This window comes from Tachyglossus aculeatus, chromosome 9 (assembly GCF_015852505.1).
Source record: "Tachyglossus aculeatus isolate mTacAcu1 chromosome 9, mTacAcu1.pri, whole genome shotgun sequence".
Taxonomy (NCBI): Eukaryota; Metazoa; Chordata; class Mammalia; order Monotremata; family Tachyglossidae; genus Tachyglossus; species Tachyglossus aculeatus.
The window spans coordinates 48,017,738-48,039,123 of record NC_052074.1 but is presented as its reverse complement, the minus strand read 5'-3'; the positions used below and the strand labels follow the sequence as shown (position 1 = coordinate 48,039,123).

The 21,386-nt window shown below is 41.6% G+C and overlaps 1 protein-coding gene across 1 annotated transcript in view; it reads left to right on the top strand.

Moving 5' to 3' along the window:
* LY75 (lymphocyte antigen 75) overlaps positions 1-21,386 on the top strand; it is a 123,044-nt gene that overhangs the window by 3,360 nt on the left and 98,298 nt on the right. The window contains 9 exon segments of the mRNA XM_038750892.1: positions 638-796; positions 2,607-2,723; positions 3,245-3,388; positions 3,846-4,041; positions 4,487-4,629; positions 5,709-5,839; positions 12,866-12,978; positions 17,428-17,483; positions 21,166-21,328. Of these exon segments, the coding sequence (XP_038606820.1) occupies positions 638-796; positions 2,607-2,723; positions 3,245-3,388; positions 3,846-4,041; positions 4,487-4,629; positions 5,709-5,839; positions 12,866-12,978; positions 17,428-17,483; positions 21,166-21,328 (1,222 nt within the window).

Sequence of the window (21,386 nt, the reverse complement as noted above, 5' to 3'; positions counted from 1 at the left end):
AACCTAATTTCCAATCCCATTCAGCCACTGTCCAGCTGAATGGCCTTGGGCAAATGATAACCTCTCTAGGCCTTAATTTCCTCACACATAAAATGGGGATATGATATCAGTGTCCTATCTAATTAGCACTTAGCACAGAGTAAGCTCTTAATAAATACCATAAGTACAATCCCATAAAGCTCTCAATCAGCCCCTTAATGATCCAATTCTGCCTCAGACATCTGCTTTTTCAGCAGTTCTGTAATTATTCTATTTAAATACACCTCAGAAATACGTGCAACTAATTCACCCTTATGGAAAAAACTGTTTTACCACAAGAGCAGGGCAGTGTATTTAAATATGCATTAATAGGACAAACCAGATGCACACAGTTCTGCCATGACATGTGCCTTTACTATGTGCTTTGGGTAGGAATTAGGGAACATTCATCCAAATTATGAGCTTAATCAAATACAGTGTCTCACGGTGTCAGGAGAAACTATGCACATGCACAGGGGAGCTTGTGCGTACCAGCAGAATGGGTGAATTTTAAAATGTGAATTTTACTTAATGCAGGAGCAAAAATGCTGCATAGTTGAAATAAGGCAGGCACAGAAGTTTTAAAATTGAGCTTTTTCTTTTGTGTGCACGGAAACAGGCTGTACATTTTTGGGGGAGGAAGACCCAGACACAAACATTTGTTATCAATTCAATCTTTTCTCACTTCTCTCTTGGAATGAGGCACGTCCTTCATGTAAGATGCAAGGAGGAGATTTACTAAGTATCACCCACGGGAAAGAAGAAAATTTCATAAGGAGTAAGTTATGAAGCACAATTAAATTGTCTACTGTCTGCCAAAAGTCTACCTAACTTACTAATTTAAAAACATACATTAAAAATGAAACACAGGTTAGGCCGGAAATCTATTTCTCAATCGCCTTACATTTTTAACCCTCTGCTGCTGTGACTGAATTATGGTGGTCACACTTGCTCTATTCAGAAAGACCAAAGCAACAAACCTGTTATTAAAAGCCTGACTACAAAAAGTATATACAAAATAATGCACGTGCTCAATGTATCTCACTAAAATGGTGAGACTACTGACCACAGAGGTTTCTCTTTTTAAAAAATTCCTAGAAAAGTGTCAAAGAAAAACCCTACTCATTGCCCAGGGCTTATTCCTTCTTATAAATCTGTCAACTGGATTTGACTATCCATTTTTTAAAAAGCATTTGTGTAAGGTCACAAGGATTTTAGAAAGGGTTTAGTTAAATAGCTCTACAAGTGAAAACAATGTTGGCAAATGCAGGAATGCCATACTTCATACCATAACCCTTAGTAGAAATATGAAGCTGAAGATACAATATATCCCTTTATATTCAAAGATGATGCTACTCCTAGTGAGACTCTGTATGTGAGTCCGAGTGGCTGGGAAAAAAAAAACAATCAATACATGACTGATATTCCCTTTCATAGTGTTTGTACGTAAAGACAGATATCTTTGGGTGCAATAACGGGACTGTCCCACTCTAGTCCCGACCCTGTTTATGAGCCTGCATCTTGGAATGCTAATCTTTGTGAAGCCTTTTGCTCAAGGAATGTAAGACATCTTCTAATTGTTGTCCGTCAGCTTGTTCTGTGCATTGGCGTGGTCTCCCAAAACCCTACTGTTATGCTGCTTAATAATAATAATAATGGCATTTATTAAGCGCTTACTATGTGCAAAGCACTGTTCTAAGCGCTGGGGAGGTAACAAGGTGATCAGGTTGTCCCACGGGGGGCTCACAGTCTTCATCCCCATTTTCCAGATAAGGGAACTGAGGCACAGAGAAGTCAAGTGACTTGTCCCAGGTCACACAGCTGACAAGTGGCGGAGCCGGGATTATAATTATAATAATGGCATTTATTAAGCGCTTACTCTGTGCAAAGCACTGTTCTAAGCACTGGGGAGGTAACAAGGTGATCGGGTTGTACCACAGGGGGCTCACAGTCTTCATCCCCATTTTCCAGATTAGGGAATTGAGGCACAGAGAAGTGAAGTGACTTGTCCCAGGTCACACAGCTGACAAGTGGCGGAGATGGGATTATAATTATAATAATAATGGCATTTATTAAGCACTTAGTATGTGCAAAGCACTGTTCTAAGCGCTGGGGAGGTTACAAGGTGATCAGGTTGTCCCACGGGGGGCTCACAGTCTTCATCCCCATTTTCCAGATGAGGGAACTGAGGTACAGAGAAGTCAAGTGACTTGTCCCAGGTCACACAGCTGACAAGTGGCGGAGCTGGGATTATAATAATAATGGCATTTATTAAGCGCTTACTATGTGCAAAGCCCTGTTCTAGTGCTGGCTGGGTTTCATCATGTCTTATGATTGGGTATACTGTTTGTGTCCATCCTCCTGACATGTCCACTCCCTCTCCTCCCAACCCCCACATCATCATCATCATCAATCGTATTTATTGAGCGCTTACTATGTGCAGAGCACTGTACTAAGTGCTTGGGAAGTACAAACTAGCGCTTTGTACTGCTAGGAGCATTGGTTCAATGATCCGACTACATCCCATGACAAACGAAACGTGGCACTGACTGGTTTTTAACTGGGGCCATTTACTCTGTGTTTTCCAGAATTTCTTATTATTAAAGAAGTTACAAAAGTGTGGATAGGCCTAAACCAACTGGATGAAGTCCGCGGCTGGCAGTGGTCAGCTGGAACGCCCCTCGTATATTTAAATTGGGATCCAGGTACTTGCTGTTTCTTTCAGAAGTCCCCCAACATTAGACCATTTCTAAGGCTCTGAATATTCACCATCATTGTATTTGCTGGACACCCATCTGGTATATGTTGGCGTACTATGTGCCGCACTGGGCGATCTACATAAATGTTTCACCAGAATGATCTCAATCTCAAGTGGACTTCTCCAAAGCAAGTTACTATTGTTTTGTTTTTTCAGATGAGGAAATGGAGGAAGATAATTCTGGTAGTTTGCCCAAGGTCACATGACATTTCTGTATCAGAACCAGCTGTACTGTCAGGGAAGATGAACAAATTGCAGGCTAGCAAATTACAAAACATTCATCTGTTTTACAGAATAAACAGCTTATTTGATGTGATAGTGGGCAAATTATTTAGCCTTCCTAATCCTTTGTGCCTTATTGTAAATCACACAGGAATTATTTTCAACCATGTAGAGCTGCTAAAGAAATGCAAGAATGAATAGGGTAACAACATCCACATTTAACATTTTCAAATTGTGTGCTTTCAGATGTAAATTTTGACCCCTTTGTTCAGTATCACTGCGGAACATTCAATTCACTGTTGTGGGATAGCTGGCAAGATCATGACTGTGAATCTCCATTGCCTTATGTTTGTAAAAAACATTTAAACCATACCAAACGTGAATTACTTGGTAAGTGTCCGTGCCAATTCACTTTACAGGTTGTTAAATATTCCTTTCAACATAATTAAACACACTATCTAACTAGTGATCTTCCTAATTTTCCACATTGACATGGATGAAATATTTTCGAGGGAATTTGGAAGGGGGGGAGAGGAGAGACAGGGAACATTCTGTACATGAAACAGTTAAAACTGAACACTGAGCTGCTAATCCCTGAGTATTTCCAATCTCTTCCCCTTTGAATCCTCACTCTCTCTTCATAAACCCCTTAAAGGCAGGGAACGTATCTACCAACTCGGTTATATTGTGCTCTTCCAACTGCTTAGTACAGTGCTCTGCACAAAGTAAGTGCTCAATAAATACGATTGACTGATTAGATGCTTTTCATCTTTTGTGATAGGGGTGGGGAGGGGGTGGTCTTAAAACTTGCATGATTATGGATATTTTTCCATTTTGTATGTTCAAGAAGAAAAAAATACCTGGAAATATTATCCCACCCACTGTGAGCCACGCTGGCACCCTTATAATGGCAACTGCGACCGACTCCAGAAAGAAGAAAAGAACTGGATGGCTGCTCTGCACTCTTGCCAGTCTATTAAGAGCCAACTAATAAATATGGCCTCATTTGCAGAGGTGGAATTCCTTGTAAATCTTCTTAAAGATGATGAGTTTAGGAAGCTGCACTGTTGGCTTTTGTTTCAGAAATCATTACTCTGTGTAATATGTGGTAACTAATGTTTTTCCCCCCGCCAAGGGGGTTGAGAAGAAATCAAGACACTTAAGAGAAATGACATCTGATTTACTCAGGATGTTTCTGAAAGCACATACTTTAGTGTAATCAGACCTCTTTATACTGAAATGGAAGGGGCCAATTGGACAGGGCTTGGGAGGGGCTCATTAAAGCGATTCTTTAAAGAATGCAGTAAATTACTCAGTGAGCTGCTAGGATCAATGGAAAACTACTTATATGGACATTTCTGTTACCAGCCAGTTTACAATTAAAAAATATTTTACTGGATTTTAGAAGCATTTTGGGAAGGGCAGTACGGGAGTTAGTCCCTTTTCATTTGACAGGAATTCAGACAATAACATAGTGTCATCTGTTACAGAAAATGTTTCTGAAACTTGGATTGGCTTGAGCAGCGGGAAGGGTCCGGTTTTCTTTAACTGGCCTGGTGGCTCCTCCGTTACCTTCACATTATGGTACAAACAACAGCCCAATACTTTCCCAAATGGAAGCAGACAAAACTGTAAATTTCACCACGCCTTTTCCAACATCAATACTTGGCTAATCGTTTCCAGTTTGGGGTGAAAGATCACACCGAAAGATTATTGGTCTTTACCTCCCCCGAAATAGTGGCTGGCCAAGGGCTCACTAGGGTGTTATTTTACTGAAAAAAAGACTGCAGCTATGAACCCAGGCCCAGTGAGATTAATTCGATTCTATAGTAGGAGGAGACTTTCCTAATCTTATTCCAAATAGTTGCAGTTGTTTTTAAGGCTCAAAGCATTTCTCCAAATGGCACCAAAGTCCTTAGAGTTGAAAGCATAAAGTGAACAGCTCCTGGGTCCTACCTTGCCTAATTAGAGTACCAACCCCCGGGCCATCGTGTCATCGACCCACTGACCACCCTGAGTACTTGTGGGCATAAAAATGTATTCATTTCACTTATCTATTCATTTTCACTTATATGCTCTTTTTAGGGTATTTGTTAAGTTTTTACTACGAGCCAGGTACTGTACTAAGCGCTGGGAGAGATTCAAGATAATCAGGTTGGATACAGTCCATATCCCACTTGGGACTCATATTCTCAACGCCATTTTACAGATGAGGGAACTGAGGCACAGAGAAGTTAGGAGACTTGCCCAACAGCAGACAAGTGGTGGAGCTGGTATTAGACTTCTGGGCCCACGCTCTGTCCTTTAGGCCATGCTGCTTATTACTATTACATTATTAATAGTATGTGTCAAGTGTCTATTATTCATTGGGTTCTGGAGTAGGTCCAAAATCACTGGATTGGACACAATTGGACTGTGGGGCTCACAGTCTATGAGGGAGTGAGACCATTCCTTCACAGCTGTTAGATGTACAAAAGTGGGTAAATTATAGGAGTCATATTTAGGAGTATACTCAGGATCCTTGAATCCACAGATAGTTCCTTGGCCTCTAAAAAGTTCAAACACTCATAGTGTTATTTGACACAATGTGTCTGGGAGGTAGGAGCAAAGCCACCATTTTGTGGTGGGGCAACAAAGAGCAGGGGATTACTGAAATTCCAGAGGAGAAATTGGTCATTAACCTCCCCTAAATTACTGTTCTCGAAACAAGCTAAAATCAATTCTGTCGTTTCTTTTTCCAAGGGTGGACGCTGGAAAGTCGGAAACCGTGAGGAAACATTATTTTACATTTGCAAAAATGCAGGGAAAGTGCTTTCTGAAACTAAATCAGGATGCCAGGAGGTAAGTTCGTTTTGTTTTAATTTAAACAGATGAAGTATGTGATGGGGTCTCAAGTATATAGACATATTCTATGCAATCAATTTGAAATTTTGATCCCGTTTCTTTTGTGAGGGGATGCATGCTAATTGTCTGAATCGCTAAGGCTCTTTAGGCAGGAAACATTATGAAAGAGTCACGGAAGAATTTGCTGTTTTTAGAAGGGCTACTCTTATGGGTCAGTGGCTTATTGTTAATTATTAATTAACTTCCAAATTCTTTTAGATTAAAAGTTAAAATGCCCTTGTTATATCATCTGTAAAAATAATGAGTTACATAAGCCTTCATCCACACATGGCACCTGGTAATTTTTAAATGGGAATATCAAAGAGTAAGAAAGAATACATTTCTTTGGCAAGGGAAAGGGACATAAGGACTTTAGTAGTAGTGTTCATTTTCCTCACTCACAAGTGACACAAACATGAATATTCTAAAATTTTCCTATCAAATGGGATTCAAAGAGTGCTAGAACATTTCTTTCCCCTTTATCAGTGAAAGGTACTTGGAAAAAAAAATTGCTATTGATTTTATTCCAAAGTTCTGGGGTTGGGCAAAGGAGAGAGACAATTAGAGAAATAAGGAATGATAGCAACAACAACATTTGTGGTCTTTGTTAAGTGCTTACTCTGTGCCAAGCAATGTACTAAGAGCTGGGGTAGATACAAGTTAATGAGGTCAGACAGAGCCTCTGTCCCACATAGGGCTCACATCTGAGTAGGAGGAAGAATAGGTATTAAATCCCCATTTTACAGGTGAGGAAACTGAGGCGGAGAGACATTAAGTGACTTGCCCGCAGTCACGCAGCAGGTATCAGAGTGGGGATTACAACTCAGGTCCTCTGACTCCTCAAGCCCGTGCTCTTTCCCTTGGCCCTGCCACGGGGAGACATTTTTAATTCACCTCTACACCCCACATTCTAAAAGGCAGTTTATTTAGTCACTCAATCAGCTTTTCTCCTACTTAACCTTATTACTGTGCGTCGACCTTACCTCTCATGCCACTGACCCGTTGTTCGGGTCTTTCCACTGGCCTGGAAATCCCTCCCGCTTTACATCTGACACACCACTGCTCTCCCCCACCTTCAGAGTCCTGCTGAAGTTATATGTCTTTCAAGAGGCGTTTCCTAATTAATCTCTCTTTTCCCCTTACTTGCCAACCTTTCTGCATTGCTGATGCATTCTCCTTAAGCACTATGATATTCATCCCACCCATACCGCTGTATTCTGCCCCTTCTCCTAAACTGTAATTTAGTTTAATGTTCATCTGCCACTTGTCAGCTGTGTGACCTCGGGCAAGTCACTTACCTTCTCTGTGCCTCAGTTACCTCATCTGTCAAATGGGGATGAAGACTGAGAGCCCCACGTGGGACAACCTGATTACCTTGTACAACCTGATTACCCTGTATCTCCCCCAGTGATTAGAACAGTGCTTTGCACATAGTAAGCGCTTAATAAATGCTATTAAAAAAAAGAAACAAAAAAACATTATTATTATTATCTGCCCCCACTAAATTGTGGCAGGAAATGTGTCTGTTATATTGTTCTCTCTCAAGTACTTAGTACATTCTCTCCACACAGAAAACACTCAATATATACTACTGATTGGCTGATTGATAGTTTTATGCTTTTCTGAAATGAAGAGGGAATCTAACCTTAGCCTACCCCACTTTAAAAACTATTTAAATCGCAAATAGTGTGCAAAAGGACTGATATTTATACGCAATTCTGCCAATATGTGCATTTCACTACATGTTTTGGCTAGACTACACTTAGAGATTTAGGGATCCTTCACCTGACAGCACAAGCCTGTTTCAATACAGCCCAATAGGAGGTCAGAAGAAAGTGTGGTATTGAACATGTTTGAGTACTATAAAGTAAGTTTTACAAGGAAGAACACTAACCCAGCAATATGGAACTGCATGTATAGCCACCCAATACATTGGACAGAAATGCTTCCATTTTACAAAAGTGGCCTGAAAGGATAGCATTTTTGACTGTAGTTGAAGTAACATGTCTGCAAAATCACCTTCCTCTTCTCAATATATAAAACATCATTTGCTATATCATTTTATTTGTTGTTATCAGCTACAGCATTAGACCAAGAAGCTAGGTGAGCGTTTCTCAAAATTTACAATATTTTCTAGATGCAGTCTTAAGGTTCATATCTCTACTAATCCTATTCATCTGCAGTTTCTCTGAAGAGTACAAAGGACCTACTGGCTTTTTTTGCACACTCAGTATATATTAGGTCACCCAAGATTTTCAATCAGCTGCAAAGCAAAACGCTAACAATACCTCTTACCGTACGACACTCACAGCCCAAATAATTGCTAGGTATTAAATATCCAAACTCTTGAAATTTTTCAATGAATTTCGTATAATTTAATCACAGTCACTACATCACAATATAAATTACATTTCTAAAAGATACCTAAACCGGGGAGGGTGGGGGAGGCTTATCTTGTGCTCCCCTGCAGTGTGTGCTTTTTTTTTTAGAGAGGACAATTTAAATAATCACAAGACAAAACTGTATTTACTTGGGCCTTTGATCAAACATTTCTCTAGATAGAACGAAGTAACAGACTAAGTTCTTCGTATGCTTCTGTCTATTCCATTTTGACACTACATTCATTTCTACTCAGTAAAATAGTAGCAATGAATTAATACTGGTCTCATTTAATACCAGTAGGCTTCATGTAGCTCTCCCAGGAACCGGGAGATAATTTAGGAGTGTGGCGTGAAACTTGGAGTAACACCTACAAAGTTTTATTCCATATATTAAAAGTCATAACACCCTTCCAAACCTGACAAGGCTCCTTGATTTAACATTCCACTCATGCTGAATGGCACAGATCTCTCCAGAAACATTTATCCATTAATTAGTGGCTGGAGAGGGCTGTGGGATTGATCAGGTTTTCCTTCGGCTCAAACTTTGGCCTGCTCTCCCAATAGCCGTCAAATACCTCAGAGACCTAATCCAACCTCAACTTCGTTGGTAATAATGAAATTCATCTTACTCTTTGCCCCATTGTTTGTGATTTTCAAGGCAGCTTGGTTTTTACTTTTGGTTGTTAATTTCAGCCAAAGTTGCCAAGGGAATTCTAACGGTCCATGTTACTGATTTCTTCAGTCCATGCCTCTCTTTTCCCCTCGTTGACAATGCCAATTCTCATGGACCCTCCTCTTCAGTTACAGTTATATATACCTATTTTTGTAGTTTTAGTTATGTAGTCTCATGGTGGTTTTTTTCTGCAAAATTCCTCCCTGTATTTTTTTTGGTTTGCAGAATATTAGTGTCACTTAAAAATAGCCTTCTTTTCTAGCCCTTTGCTTTAAAGATTACCGGGACAGTAACACCATGCAAAAATCCACCAATTTATTCAACCAATCTTGGATCAGACCTTCAAAACTGCTTTTCTCCCCCCTGAATAGCAGGGCTTGGGGCTGCATTATGAGGATAATTGCTTCAATCTCTCCAGTTCACTTTGCTTATGTAAACAGCTCAGCAGCAGGTTTCTCTTCTCCTTTTATTCTATTGTATTCTGAATTATTCTTCACTTCTATTCTTGGCTCACTCCAGCTCTTGGGATTTTCAGCTAAGCTTTCTACCAATTCTTCTCATCTAAAACTGCTAAATAAAGAGGGAACTCCGGAACTCATTGTCAGAAAGGTCAAATTCAGTTCCTCCACTCCTCTGTCCAAGCACAAAAGTGATTCTAAGGTCTTTGCCTAAACAACTAATATGGCACCAGGGAACCTGGAGCTGTCAGTTACAAGGCAGTAAAAGGGAGTCAGAAGGGGAAGAGGAGACACTAGCAGAACTAGGAAAACCAAGTCAGGTGGATAAGTCAGGGGCAAGATTCATCTAGTGATATGACAGAGCTGACAGAGTTAAATATAGGTTTTCTTAATTTAATACAGAGAAAACAGTTGTTTCCAGAAATCACAAATCACATTTCCTGCCCTAGACAGGATAAAGACAGGGCCTAGATTGGAGGGGCAGTTAAGGACTGGGAAACATGCAGGATTCTGATTGAATAAAAGGTTCCTTTACATTGAAAGAACCTGACGCCAATGTTGGAAACAGAGGCTGAATTGAGTTTCATATAGGTTGGGGCCAAACCAGTAGTGTGCATGTTGGTGATGGGGAGACAGGGGGATTTTGAGAGGCTGGTGGGTTGGCAGTAATCTTCAGGGAGGAAAAAAAAAACCCTACCATGTTGCCCACTAGGAGCTGTAGGATGCTGAGATATTAATAATAACGATAATAATGGTATTTGTTTAGCGCTTACTATGTGCCAAGCACTGTTCTAAGCACTGGGATAGATACAAGATAATCAGGTTGTCCCACATGGAGCCATGGGGCTCACAGTCTTAATCCGCATTTTACAGATGAGGTAACTGTGGCACAGAGAAGTTTCAGTGACTTGCCAAAAGTCACAAAGCTGATAAGTGGCAGAGCTGGGATTCGAACCCGTAACCTCTGACTCCCAAGCCTGTGCTCTTTCCACTAAGCCACGCTGTTTCTCAGGAGAAAGCCAAGGGGCTCTGTCTGCTGTCTTAACCTTGGGGCACCCTAGGCAGACCTCAACAAAATGATAAAAGGTCTTCACTTGTCCTTAACAATTAGAGCAGAAATGTCAGGTTTCTTTGTTTTTTGTTTTTTTTTTTTTGAATCATCATCTTGGGACAGCATCCCCCCCAAAGTTGAAGGAAACTGCAATAATTCATCCTTTTCCAAAAAACAGGACATTCAAAATTTATCTAGGCCAAATCCGGTGGACTGGGAATTATCCAATTGATTTGATCCAATTGGATTGTCTATAACTCGACAAACACTGACCTGGGCACTGCAGAAAATATGGAAATTAGCAAATGGGGATGCTTCCCCTGTTATAACTGGGGGAGGATAGTGCACAGATTGAAAGTCTAAATCTCAAAATCTAGTAAATGCCAAATAATTCAGTAACAAGGAATAAGCTCTATAAAAATCTTTCAACCAGTGAAAAGTTAGTAGTAACAGTCTTTCAGACAACTTGCCTAGACAGGGCCTAAAAGAGTTTCATTTTAAACAGACACTAAAACACGATAAAGTTGAATGGTTCCCTTAAGCATTTCTCTAGTCCCAGGTATTCCTGCTGGCTGCTACGCTATCTTGTTACTTTTCTAATGTCCTAAAGATAATAATAATAATAATGGCATTTATTAAGTGCAAAGCACTGTTCTAAGCGCTGGGGAGTTTACAAGGTGATCAGGTTGTCCCACGTGGGGCTCACAGTCTTATTCCCCATTTTACAGATGAGGGAATTGAGGCACAGAGAAGTCACACAGCTGACAAGTGGCAGAGCCGGGATTTGAACCGATGACCTCTGACTCCAAAGCCCGAGCTCTTTCCACTGAGCCACGCTGCTAAAGATGATCTCGATGTTGTGGAAGATCTTGTTAGGTTTTAACTGAGCAAATTCTGAACTCCCAGAGAAAGTAATTTATTCCCTCCTGTAATACCTACCTACACTGTGCCTCACTTTTGTCTTGCTCATGCCCTCCTTCCTGCCTGAAACTCCCTCACCCTTCTTATCTGGCACAATCAGATAAGCACTCTCCCTAGCTTCATAAGCCTACTAAAATCACGTCCCCGGGAAGCCTTCCGTGAGTATTTTTTTTTTAACTCACTGTTATCGAAAAATAGGGTGCAAAATAGGTTAATCGGTGTAAATCGGCCGCAGGGTGCGTGTACCCAAGGTGGTGACACAGATAGGAAAAATGACTCAGACACATGAGCTCAGTAGAGCAGTAAAGAAGGAAAGTGGCTACCTGCCCGTTCACCGCCCAGGAGGGGTACGAGTGACAAGCAGCCCCATCCCAGGCGCTTCTTCCTCTTTTATTGGGTTTCAAATCTGAGCTACACAAAGGATTCCCAAGAGTTGTGCCGTAGGTGAGGCCTTGGCATTCCTAGATCCCAAGTTAAAGTACAACCATTTGTTTGTCATGGTTTGGTTAGTGTTAAAATTCCTGTTTACGAGATGTTATCGGGAGATAACGGTCAACACAGGATGGGGACATTCCAGGCGGAGAGAAGCCACTTTGGTTGATGTTACTTTACAAACACTGGCGTGCTTTCAGTCTGCACAAAATTGAGGGTTACTGTTGGTATGCACAAGATGGAGTCAGTCATGCCAAGTTCGCTTGCGGACAACACTCACCATCCTATCATTCCTCCTTTCTGCATCACCTAAAGCACTTGAGTCCAGGTCCCCAAGTAGTTAGGTACTCACCCAACTCCCCACAGCACTTATCCTTATACCAATTTGCCTCCCATAACTGTAATTCTTTTTAATATTTGTCTCCCTCACTAGATTTGAAGCTCCTTGTCTACTTACTCTACTTACAGAGAGGCAGCATGGTCTAGTGGATAGAGAACAGGCCTGGGAATTAGGAGGACCTGAGTTCTATTTCTGGCTCTGCCAATTGTCTGCTGTATGCTCTTGAGCAGGTCACTTAACTTCTCTGTGCCTCTGTTACCTCATCTATAAAATGGGGATTAAGGATGTGAGTCCCATGTGGGTCAAGGATTGTGTCCAATCTGGTTAGCTTGTATCTACCCCAGCACTTAGTACACTGCCTGGCACATAGTAAGCGTTTAAATACCATTAAAAAACCCAAAAAACTCTACTGCACTCTCCCAAGAGAGTATTTTGTTAAGAGATCGTGCCTGATTTTTTGTTCCATTACATTTGCTCTACACAAACTTCAACCTGGTAGACAAATCAGAATGACAATGCTAATCATTGGGGTGATATATACTGAAGTTAATCCAATGCATCCAAATGTTTCTGGTTTGGACCTACAGACACTATTATAAAGAAACAGTGGGTACGATAGCATGATGAAGAAAACCATGAATGACAATGAATAAAAAAATCAGAAAGGGGCTAATTGACTTTACAACTAAATTAATTTTATAGTATTTAATTTATATTTCTTTTTTAAGGGATGGGAAAGACATGGTGGATGTTGTTACAAAATTGACCTTATCCGTCAAAGTTTTGACCAGGCATCCCATGGCTATTACTGTCCTCCTTCACTTGTAACAGTAACCAACATGTAGAAGAATAACTTTCTATACCAATAACACAATGATGACATGGAATTGGACAGAGAGAAACTCACCAGACACTTAAAATGTTCAGCCTCTGATTATTTACTCTTTAAATCCAAAGCTGGTGTTGAGCTATTATTGGAAAGAGATGATCTTGTAAACCACTATTTCTAACTTGATTTTATAAACAATTGCTGACAGAAGCACATCCTGACCCTGGCCTTCCAAAGATATTCTGCTTCTTTGCTTAGACTTAGTAGCATTCTTTCTAACCCTACTAATTAACTCAGCTCAACTCAAATTTCATTATCTAATCTTTTGGCTTGTAACACAAGTGATATTCTTTTGCAACGTTCTGTGTAAGGTTTAGCTTCAATTTTTTAAAAAAATTTGAATGGAGCAAAAGAAAAGTTATTTAAATATGGAAAGCACTTAAGGGTTTCACCACTGCAATTTAAAGAACTGGAGATTTAAGTAACAGAGGCAGAGAACATCAACTGTGATCAGTACCATTATTTGACTGGTGAACAAAGCCAACATTCACTGAGCTATTCCTGCACTGTTATATTATTATTATGGGTATTAAGTTTATAGTGAGGAAATATATATTTGACATTAAAAATTGCATTATTATTTAAATAGACCAACAGCATATGTTATATCGTAAGCTCCTTGGGAACAGGAAACGTGTCTACCAACTCTGTCATATTGTACTCTCCCAAGTGCTTAGTACAGTGCTCTGCACACTGTACGTGCTAAATAAATACCATTGAAATATTAATAGATATTAAGTATACAGCACATCCTTGTGATTGCCAGGGGGAAAACAACTTCCCCTTTCTGTTGTGCTCTTCATTTGAAGTAGATACACCCCTGCTTCAGGCAGATAATCACTCCCTGGGCAGTAATAGTCTGTTTTGCCTCCATCTCCACATTTCTTCAGCTTGCTTGACAGATGCCCATTAAGCAGATGCCACAGCTACGCTGACGTCGGCATCACTGCATCCACCCCAGCCCCCAACCTCAGTTTCAAAGAGGGACACATACCTGCAAAGTGCAAAGACTCTGAAAACACCCTCACACTGTACAGGGGAGTGAACACACCCTCTCTGCAAACACATCAGCGCAGAGGGCAAAATCAGGCTCATTAATAGTAGTAATAATAACGACGATGAGAAGGAGGAGGATTACTATGGATTCCACTGTTACAGAAATCAAAAGTGAGCCTAAGTAAAACTCTAACGTTCTGCTTGTTTTTCTCTATTTTCTTCCAGAGTGATTTTAATAGGAAAAGGGAAGAGAATGACAGTTTAAATGCTTCGTGCTGAATTAGAACATTCAAACATTAAACTAGTCGGAAACTAGTTGGGGGTATCAGGAAGAAACAATCAAGTTTTTTTTCTAGCCTTGTTCTAATCTGTTAGGTCTGGCTGGATAATGTGGGTAGCACATTCCCAAGACTTCAGTTTTGTTGCAGAGTCCTTATTATGTGGTATATTTTGCTCATGCTATTTTACTCGTGCTGTCTATTCAAGGTCAAGAAATGATGAGGGGCTGCCCCGTCAACAGCAGTGCACATTATATAGTTCACACATTCCAGCTATGTGGCAGATACCCACAAGGGAAGGTGGCTCCCTCCATTTCAGAGTTACTACATAATCTGAAGCTCCTCCTGTCACTCACCACCACCCCATCTTAAAGTTACTAATGGATTTTTCCACTCTTCTGCACAATCAAGTGACAGGTTTGATAGGCACAATTAATACCACCTGCTACAAATGACTCGGTTCTTTTGTTATCCAGACAGCAGCTCTTATTTAACCTTGGTCTTTTAACGTTTTGTACCAAGAGGAGGAAAGGGCATGGAACCTGATCCCAGGAAACAGTATCAGAGGGGTTTTCTCCCCTACCTGATGGTGTAAACTATTCAGATCCAGTTGCCCTGCTAGTAGAGGGGGCATAGGTATAAATGAAGTAGTAAGGTTACCATGACTAATTGTCCCTGTGCACATTCATTTGCATGTGCAGTCAATTTGCCATGATATACTGGAGGGGGAAAAAAATCCATATGGGATTTCATTCCCTGAAGCTTTGCCAAAACAGATAGAAGTAATCATGCAACAAAACCTCAGTTAATTCTAATATATTTTAATTACACTATAAACCACAGAGTGAGAGGGAGAGATTTTAACTCTTGCGGTTACTATGTTTGCTCCAACTGTGAACTGCTCTTCTAGCACGTCTTGGATTTAACAGTCCAAAGGCAAGGGTCTCCAGACTGTGCTGCTCTAGGACTGCTTAGCACAACATTCACAGCCGGGGCTGGGTCTGCACAGGTCAGGCCGATTTGGGGTCAATTTTTCTATTTTCCTGTGGAAAATTCATCTTGGGGTCCAAATCTATACAGGGAAATCATCAATAATAATAATAATTCATATGATAGCTGTTAAGTACTAATTACATGCCAAGAACTGTGCTAAGGGCTGGGATTGACGTAAAATAAGCAAATCAGGCACAGTCCCTGCCCCACAGTCCATGGGGAGAGAGAAAGGTATTTTAATCCCCATTCTACAGGTGAGGTAACTGAGGCAAGATAAATTTTAAGTGACTTGCCCAAGATTGCACAGCAAGCAAGAGGTGGGGCCAGGTTTAGAGCCCAGATCCTCTGTCTCCACCTGACCATGCAACGTCTAATACTGCTGTCAAAATAATGCAAGTGGGGACTGCAGTGTGTATGCAAAGCCAAGAGCTTGCAGATACCATGCCTCCTCAAGGCAGTCCCTGCCAGTCTGGGCAACGGAGAGAATCCCAGTCCTTAACATCCTGCCCCTCGCCTGCAGCCCAGCATGGATCACTTGCACGTAGTAAGCGCTTAACAAATGCCATCGTTATTATTATTATTATTTAGGGGCAGGTTGCAGAGTCCAGCCAGGCTGCAAGCTCAGCACCCCAGGTAGGAGGAGGAGGAGGAGGAGGAGCAGAATAGTGGCTAGACCATGGGTCATGTCTGCTTTCTTGTTATACCTGGACATTTATTGTGCCACAGCTGTGAGTTTGTCCACCTCCATAACAGATCATGGAACTTCCTTCCCTTTATCTCAAAGATAAGGCCAGGAGAACTTTGGTTTACTTTATTCAGACGAAAGAGTTAAAACTGAAAAGACTGTCCCTGAAATTGCAATGTATTTATTTGAATGCTCTGGCAAACACAAACTGTGGATTTTAAGAAAAATGAAATTCAAATGATACCTTCTCGGAATTTAGTGGGGTACGGCTACTGGAAGCTTCAGGGGACTTTGGTCTAAATCCCTTTCTTCTTCTTCTCCTTTACTCTTTTCCTTCTCTGTTGGACCACACACTCCTCATCCACTTCTCCCAACATCTACTTCCCTACTTGGCAGTAATGTGGCCACAGGAATGGGAAGATCCAAGGAGGCAAATGCTCTCCATTCAACCCTGGTGGGTCCCCTGATATCTGATGACAAAATGGGGTCCTTCCATGAGCCAAGAGGAGTTTCTCAGGGAGCTCAGCACTAAGCAACTGGTTAGTTTGCCCAGGGGCTAGAGTGGCCCCCCAAAAGATGGGTGCTGAGGATTTGGAGGGCCCAGGCAGATAAAGATACACCCTATAATTAGGGGGCTGTGTTTTTTGCAGGGGGCGGGTTAATGGTATTTACGCACTTACTATTGCCAGGCACTGAAGTAAGTAGATAGTTGGATTGGACACAGGTAACTGAGGTACAGAGAAGTGAAGTGACTTGCCCAAGGTCACACAGCAGACAAATGGCAGAGCTGGGATTAGAACCCAGTTGTGTGTGGTCCTTTGAAGCCCCTCATTACTGAAAATTCACTGTGCGGTACTCCCCTGCTTATCACACTGTGAGCACGCACCCAGGAGGTTTCTTTGAAAAAATGGTACACCAAGCCCAAATAGGCCCAGGCTATTAGAAGAGATATCCTTAGTTCCCTTATCATCATCATCAATCGTATTTATTGAGCGCTTACTGTGTGCAGAGCACTGTACTAAGCGCTTGGGAAGTACAAATTGGCAACATATTGGTTATCTTAACCTAGTCAAAGCTTGTGCTGAAAACACACATTACAGTAGAACTGAGTGTACCAGTAACTTTGGAAACACTATCTTTGAAACTGAAAGGTGTCCAGTAAAGCAAAAATTCTTAGTATTCAAAATGATGAGATTTCAAATTTTATTCCACACTGAGTGCTATAACTGATTCCCAGCTTCAACAATCGGACAGTGTGATGAACACAACAGTTCCTTGTCTCTGCCCATGCCCAAAGAAGCCAAAACTGTAATGATTTTGCATTGGTAAGAATGATTGACTGATTTTACAAGAATTGCTCGATTTCAGCTTATTCTGTGCCTCTGAGACTTTAATTCCATTTTTCATTCCTCAAAAACAATTTAATTATTTCCCATTTGTTCTACTAAGGTTTGAACAGGCATTTATCACCAGTATGATCAGCAATGTGGTAAAAACTGAGGATGGTTAATTTTGGATAGCTCTTCAAGACCAAAACATGACACGGGGAATACACTTGGAAAACAAGAGGGCAGGAATATCAGCCAGTGCAGTACACCAACTAGAATAAACATCAGCCACGTGAGTAACTTTTTGACTTGTGACTCGATCGTAACACCTCTCTTAAATCCATCATCCCTTTTATTTTGGCCACAGTCTTTTCCCTCCTATTTCCTCAACGTTAACCCAGCCCGCATTTGTAAATTATAAGCATCATGAACCAAAAAGGGACTTACACTCCCTAACTAATAATAATAATTACAATAATGGCATTTACTCTCACACATACACTCTCCCTCATTCCCCATTTGAAAAGTGATGTTTGCACCCTGGACCCCCCTCCTCTGCCCCTGTATAACTCCATGCAGCTACTCAAGTGTTTTTTCCTGCACTTTAGAAGGAGGTTTCAGGCTACCACCATTAGCTCCCTGTTCGGGCTTTTGACAGTCTAGGAGCTCTTCTTTTTTTATTTTTATTTTTATTTATGGCATTTGTTAAGCACTTACTATGTGTCAGACTCTGTATTAAGCAGTGGGGTAGGTACAAGATAATCAGGCTGCATACGGTCCCCGTCCCACAAAGGGCTCCCAATCTTAGTCCCCATTTTACAGATGAGGCACAAAGAAGTTAAGTGACTTGCCCAAGGTCACCCAGCAGACAAGTAGTGCAGCCGGGATTAGAACCCAGGTCCTCTGACTCCTTAGAGCACTCACAGTGCTCTTTCCACCAGGCCACACTGCTCCTCAAGAATCTTCTATATAATCTGGGAAATTTTTAGGTTGTGAATCACTGCTACAATTCTCCCAAGCAAACCAGCCATCTTGTTCCACGTATCGGAAAACATGATTAAACTGCATAGATGCAGAGAGCTTTCAGATGCCTGTGACAGACTCATTCCAGAAAATAAAAGCTAAGCACCATTGCTAATGCATTTGTAATGTGCAGTATTATTACGAAACTTGTCCAAATAAATTAATCAAGCAAATCTTAGAGAAAAAAATCCATGGTTATTTTTTTCCCCACATTTGCAACTCTGTAAAACTAGGAAATCCACAGCAAATATCCATGTTATTAGTAAAAATTCTGCTGTAATTTCTCTGTTTGGCAATTCTCATCTTTCCTTTTCCCAGAGCAAGAATGATGTTGTGATGCTTAGTTTGGCTGTTGATACTGACTGACAGTTAGCAAATTGTCTTTGAATAGGATGAAAATGTAAATCTTTGGGGAGAAAATAGCAATATAAAAACCCCTGTGTTTCCTTTTTCTTTTAAATTGCAGCATGCACAAACACCACCCCAAATCACATTTTCTCTCCCATCCGTCACAGAATAATCCATTAACTAGGCCTCTGTGTCAGAATCTTAATCCAGCCCAGACTGACTAATAAATTGACCACTGAACAGGAAGTCCACTGCTTTTTATAAGCAAAGCTGAGCTAATGCCCTTGTGAGATGCCAATGAAATCATCACTGCGCAATGGATGCCCAATTCTGCAGTTTTCTATGAAAAAGGCCAATCTGTAACATGCTTTTATGAGAATTTGAAAATGCAGGTCATTGACCAGCAGAACATTTTAGCTTCATATTAACCACTGTTATACGCTAGAAGTAAAGCAATAACTAGGGTCTTCCTCAAGAGCAGAGATCAAAGAAGTCACTGTGCATTCTGCACATGGTTTCAAGTTGAAATCTAAATCAAATCTTTCCTAGGATTGGGGAATTAGGCTAGTTATTTTATTAGCATAATAGTATTTGTTAAGTGTTTAACAAAAACTATGTATCAAACACTGTTCTAAGCACAGGGGTAGATATGAATTAACAAGGTTGGACATAGTCCCTGCCCCACTTGGGGCTCACAGTTTAAGTAGGCTGGAGAACAGGAGAATGAGGCACAGAGAAGTTAAGCAATTTCCCCAAGGTCACCCAGCAGACATTTGGCAGAGCTGGGATTCGAACCCAGGTCCTCTGACATCTAGGCCCTGCTCTTTCCATTAGGCCATGCTGCTTCTCAGAATGAAGTTACCAGGAATGGGGTTCGAGCCTATGTGGACATACGTCCACTGGCTCACGTCCAACACTTTAGCCACTCGGCCATCCCGGTGCCGAGTTGAGACATGAAGGAATTTTTCTGGAGCAATCCGGAAGTTCTCAGTCATACGCATACCTTGGGAGGAATGTTTTGGAAAGAACTCCTTCTCATCCAAACTGTGATATCACAATATCATAATCAGAAACAAACATTCTGACTGCAGATATCTGCCACACCACTGAAATGCAGTTACCACTGCAGGAGAACAGAAATGAATGCTCTGGAACACTAGACAAGTCTTCCTGCGAATGAAAAATTCCAGTCCAGTGAAATGGTAGCCAAAATCACCACCCAAAGCTCCTCCCCACTCTGTATAATAATAATAATTACTATTATGGTACTTGAGTACTTATTACGTGCCAAGCACTTTTCCAAGTGTTGGTGTAGATTCATGGTAATCAGATTGGACACAGTCCCTGTCCCAAATGGGGCTCACATTCTCTTAGTCTCCATTTTACAGATGAGGTAACCGAGGCCCAGATAAGTTAATAATAATAATAATAATAATAACAATTATGGTATTTGTTAAGTGCTTATTATGTGCCAGGCACTGTACTAAGCGCTGGGGTGGATACAAGCAAATCACATTGGACACGGTCTCTGTCCCACGTGGGACTCACAATCTTAATCCCCATTTTCCAGATAACTGAAGCACAGAGAAGTGAAGTGACTTGCCTAAGCCACAGCAGGCAAGGGGCAGAGCTGGACTTAGAACCCATGACCTTTTGACCCCCAGCCCCATGCTCTACCCTCTATGCCACGCTGCTTCTCTAAAGACATGCCCAAGGTCACACAGCAGACAGGTGACAGAGCTGGGATTACAACCCAGGTCCTTCTGGCTCCCAGGCCATGCTGCTTCTGTCTCCATCTGACAGCCCTCCAGTAGCCCTCACAAACAGTAAATGGAAAAGCAGCATGGACTAGTGGAAAAAGCACAGGCCTGAGAGTCAGAAGACCTGGTTCTAATCTTGGCTCTGCCAAATGCTTGCTGTGTGACCTTGGGCACGTCACCTAACTTCTCTGTGCCTCCATTTTCTCAATTGTAAAATGGAGATTCAATACCTGTTCACCCTCCTAATAAGAATGTAGGCCCCAAGTGGGATAGGGACTGTGTCCAACCTGATTAACTTGTATCTGATTAATTAGCTTGACACCAACTAACCACTTAAATAACATAATAATAACAAATGAGAAGCATAATCATGACTTGTTGTTTGCTCCACTCCCAAGGTTGGCATACACTGTGCCTCACGACCCGCTACACAGAAAACCCTGAATGGCTTTCCTTTCCTTTGCCAAGTCAATACCACGTAATTCTCCTGGACCATAGACCCTCGCTGGCAGAGTGGCCTGGTTCCCCAGCCTCCTCCGACCCCCCCAAGCCTTCCTGCAGAACAGAGTAACAGAGTGCCGGGAGTATGGGCAATGCCACAGTGTGGGGCTTCAGTGGCAGAAAGGTTCACTGCCATAGTCCCAAGGGGCTAGTCCATAGGCAAGGAAAGGGGCAAGGAGGAGTGGCGAATACTTCCAGAGCTCCCCAAGGTGTCTGTCTCCTTGCAGCACCAGTCAGCGTACACTGCCTGGGCACTTTTGGGCCATCTCTGTGGTGTGGATGGACAGGCAACAGTGACAGGAGTTCATCTGTAGGCGACAGAGCATGCACCAGCCACAAGTTATTTGGCCACTTGTATGCGCTGCCCATATGGACAGACCCTTGCCTATGGTTGTAACTACTGCCTGGATTCAGGTATTGCCCATATAAGACCGGAATACCCATTTTG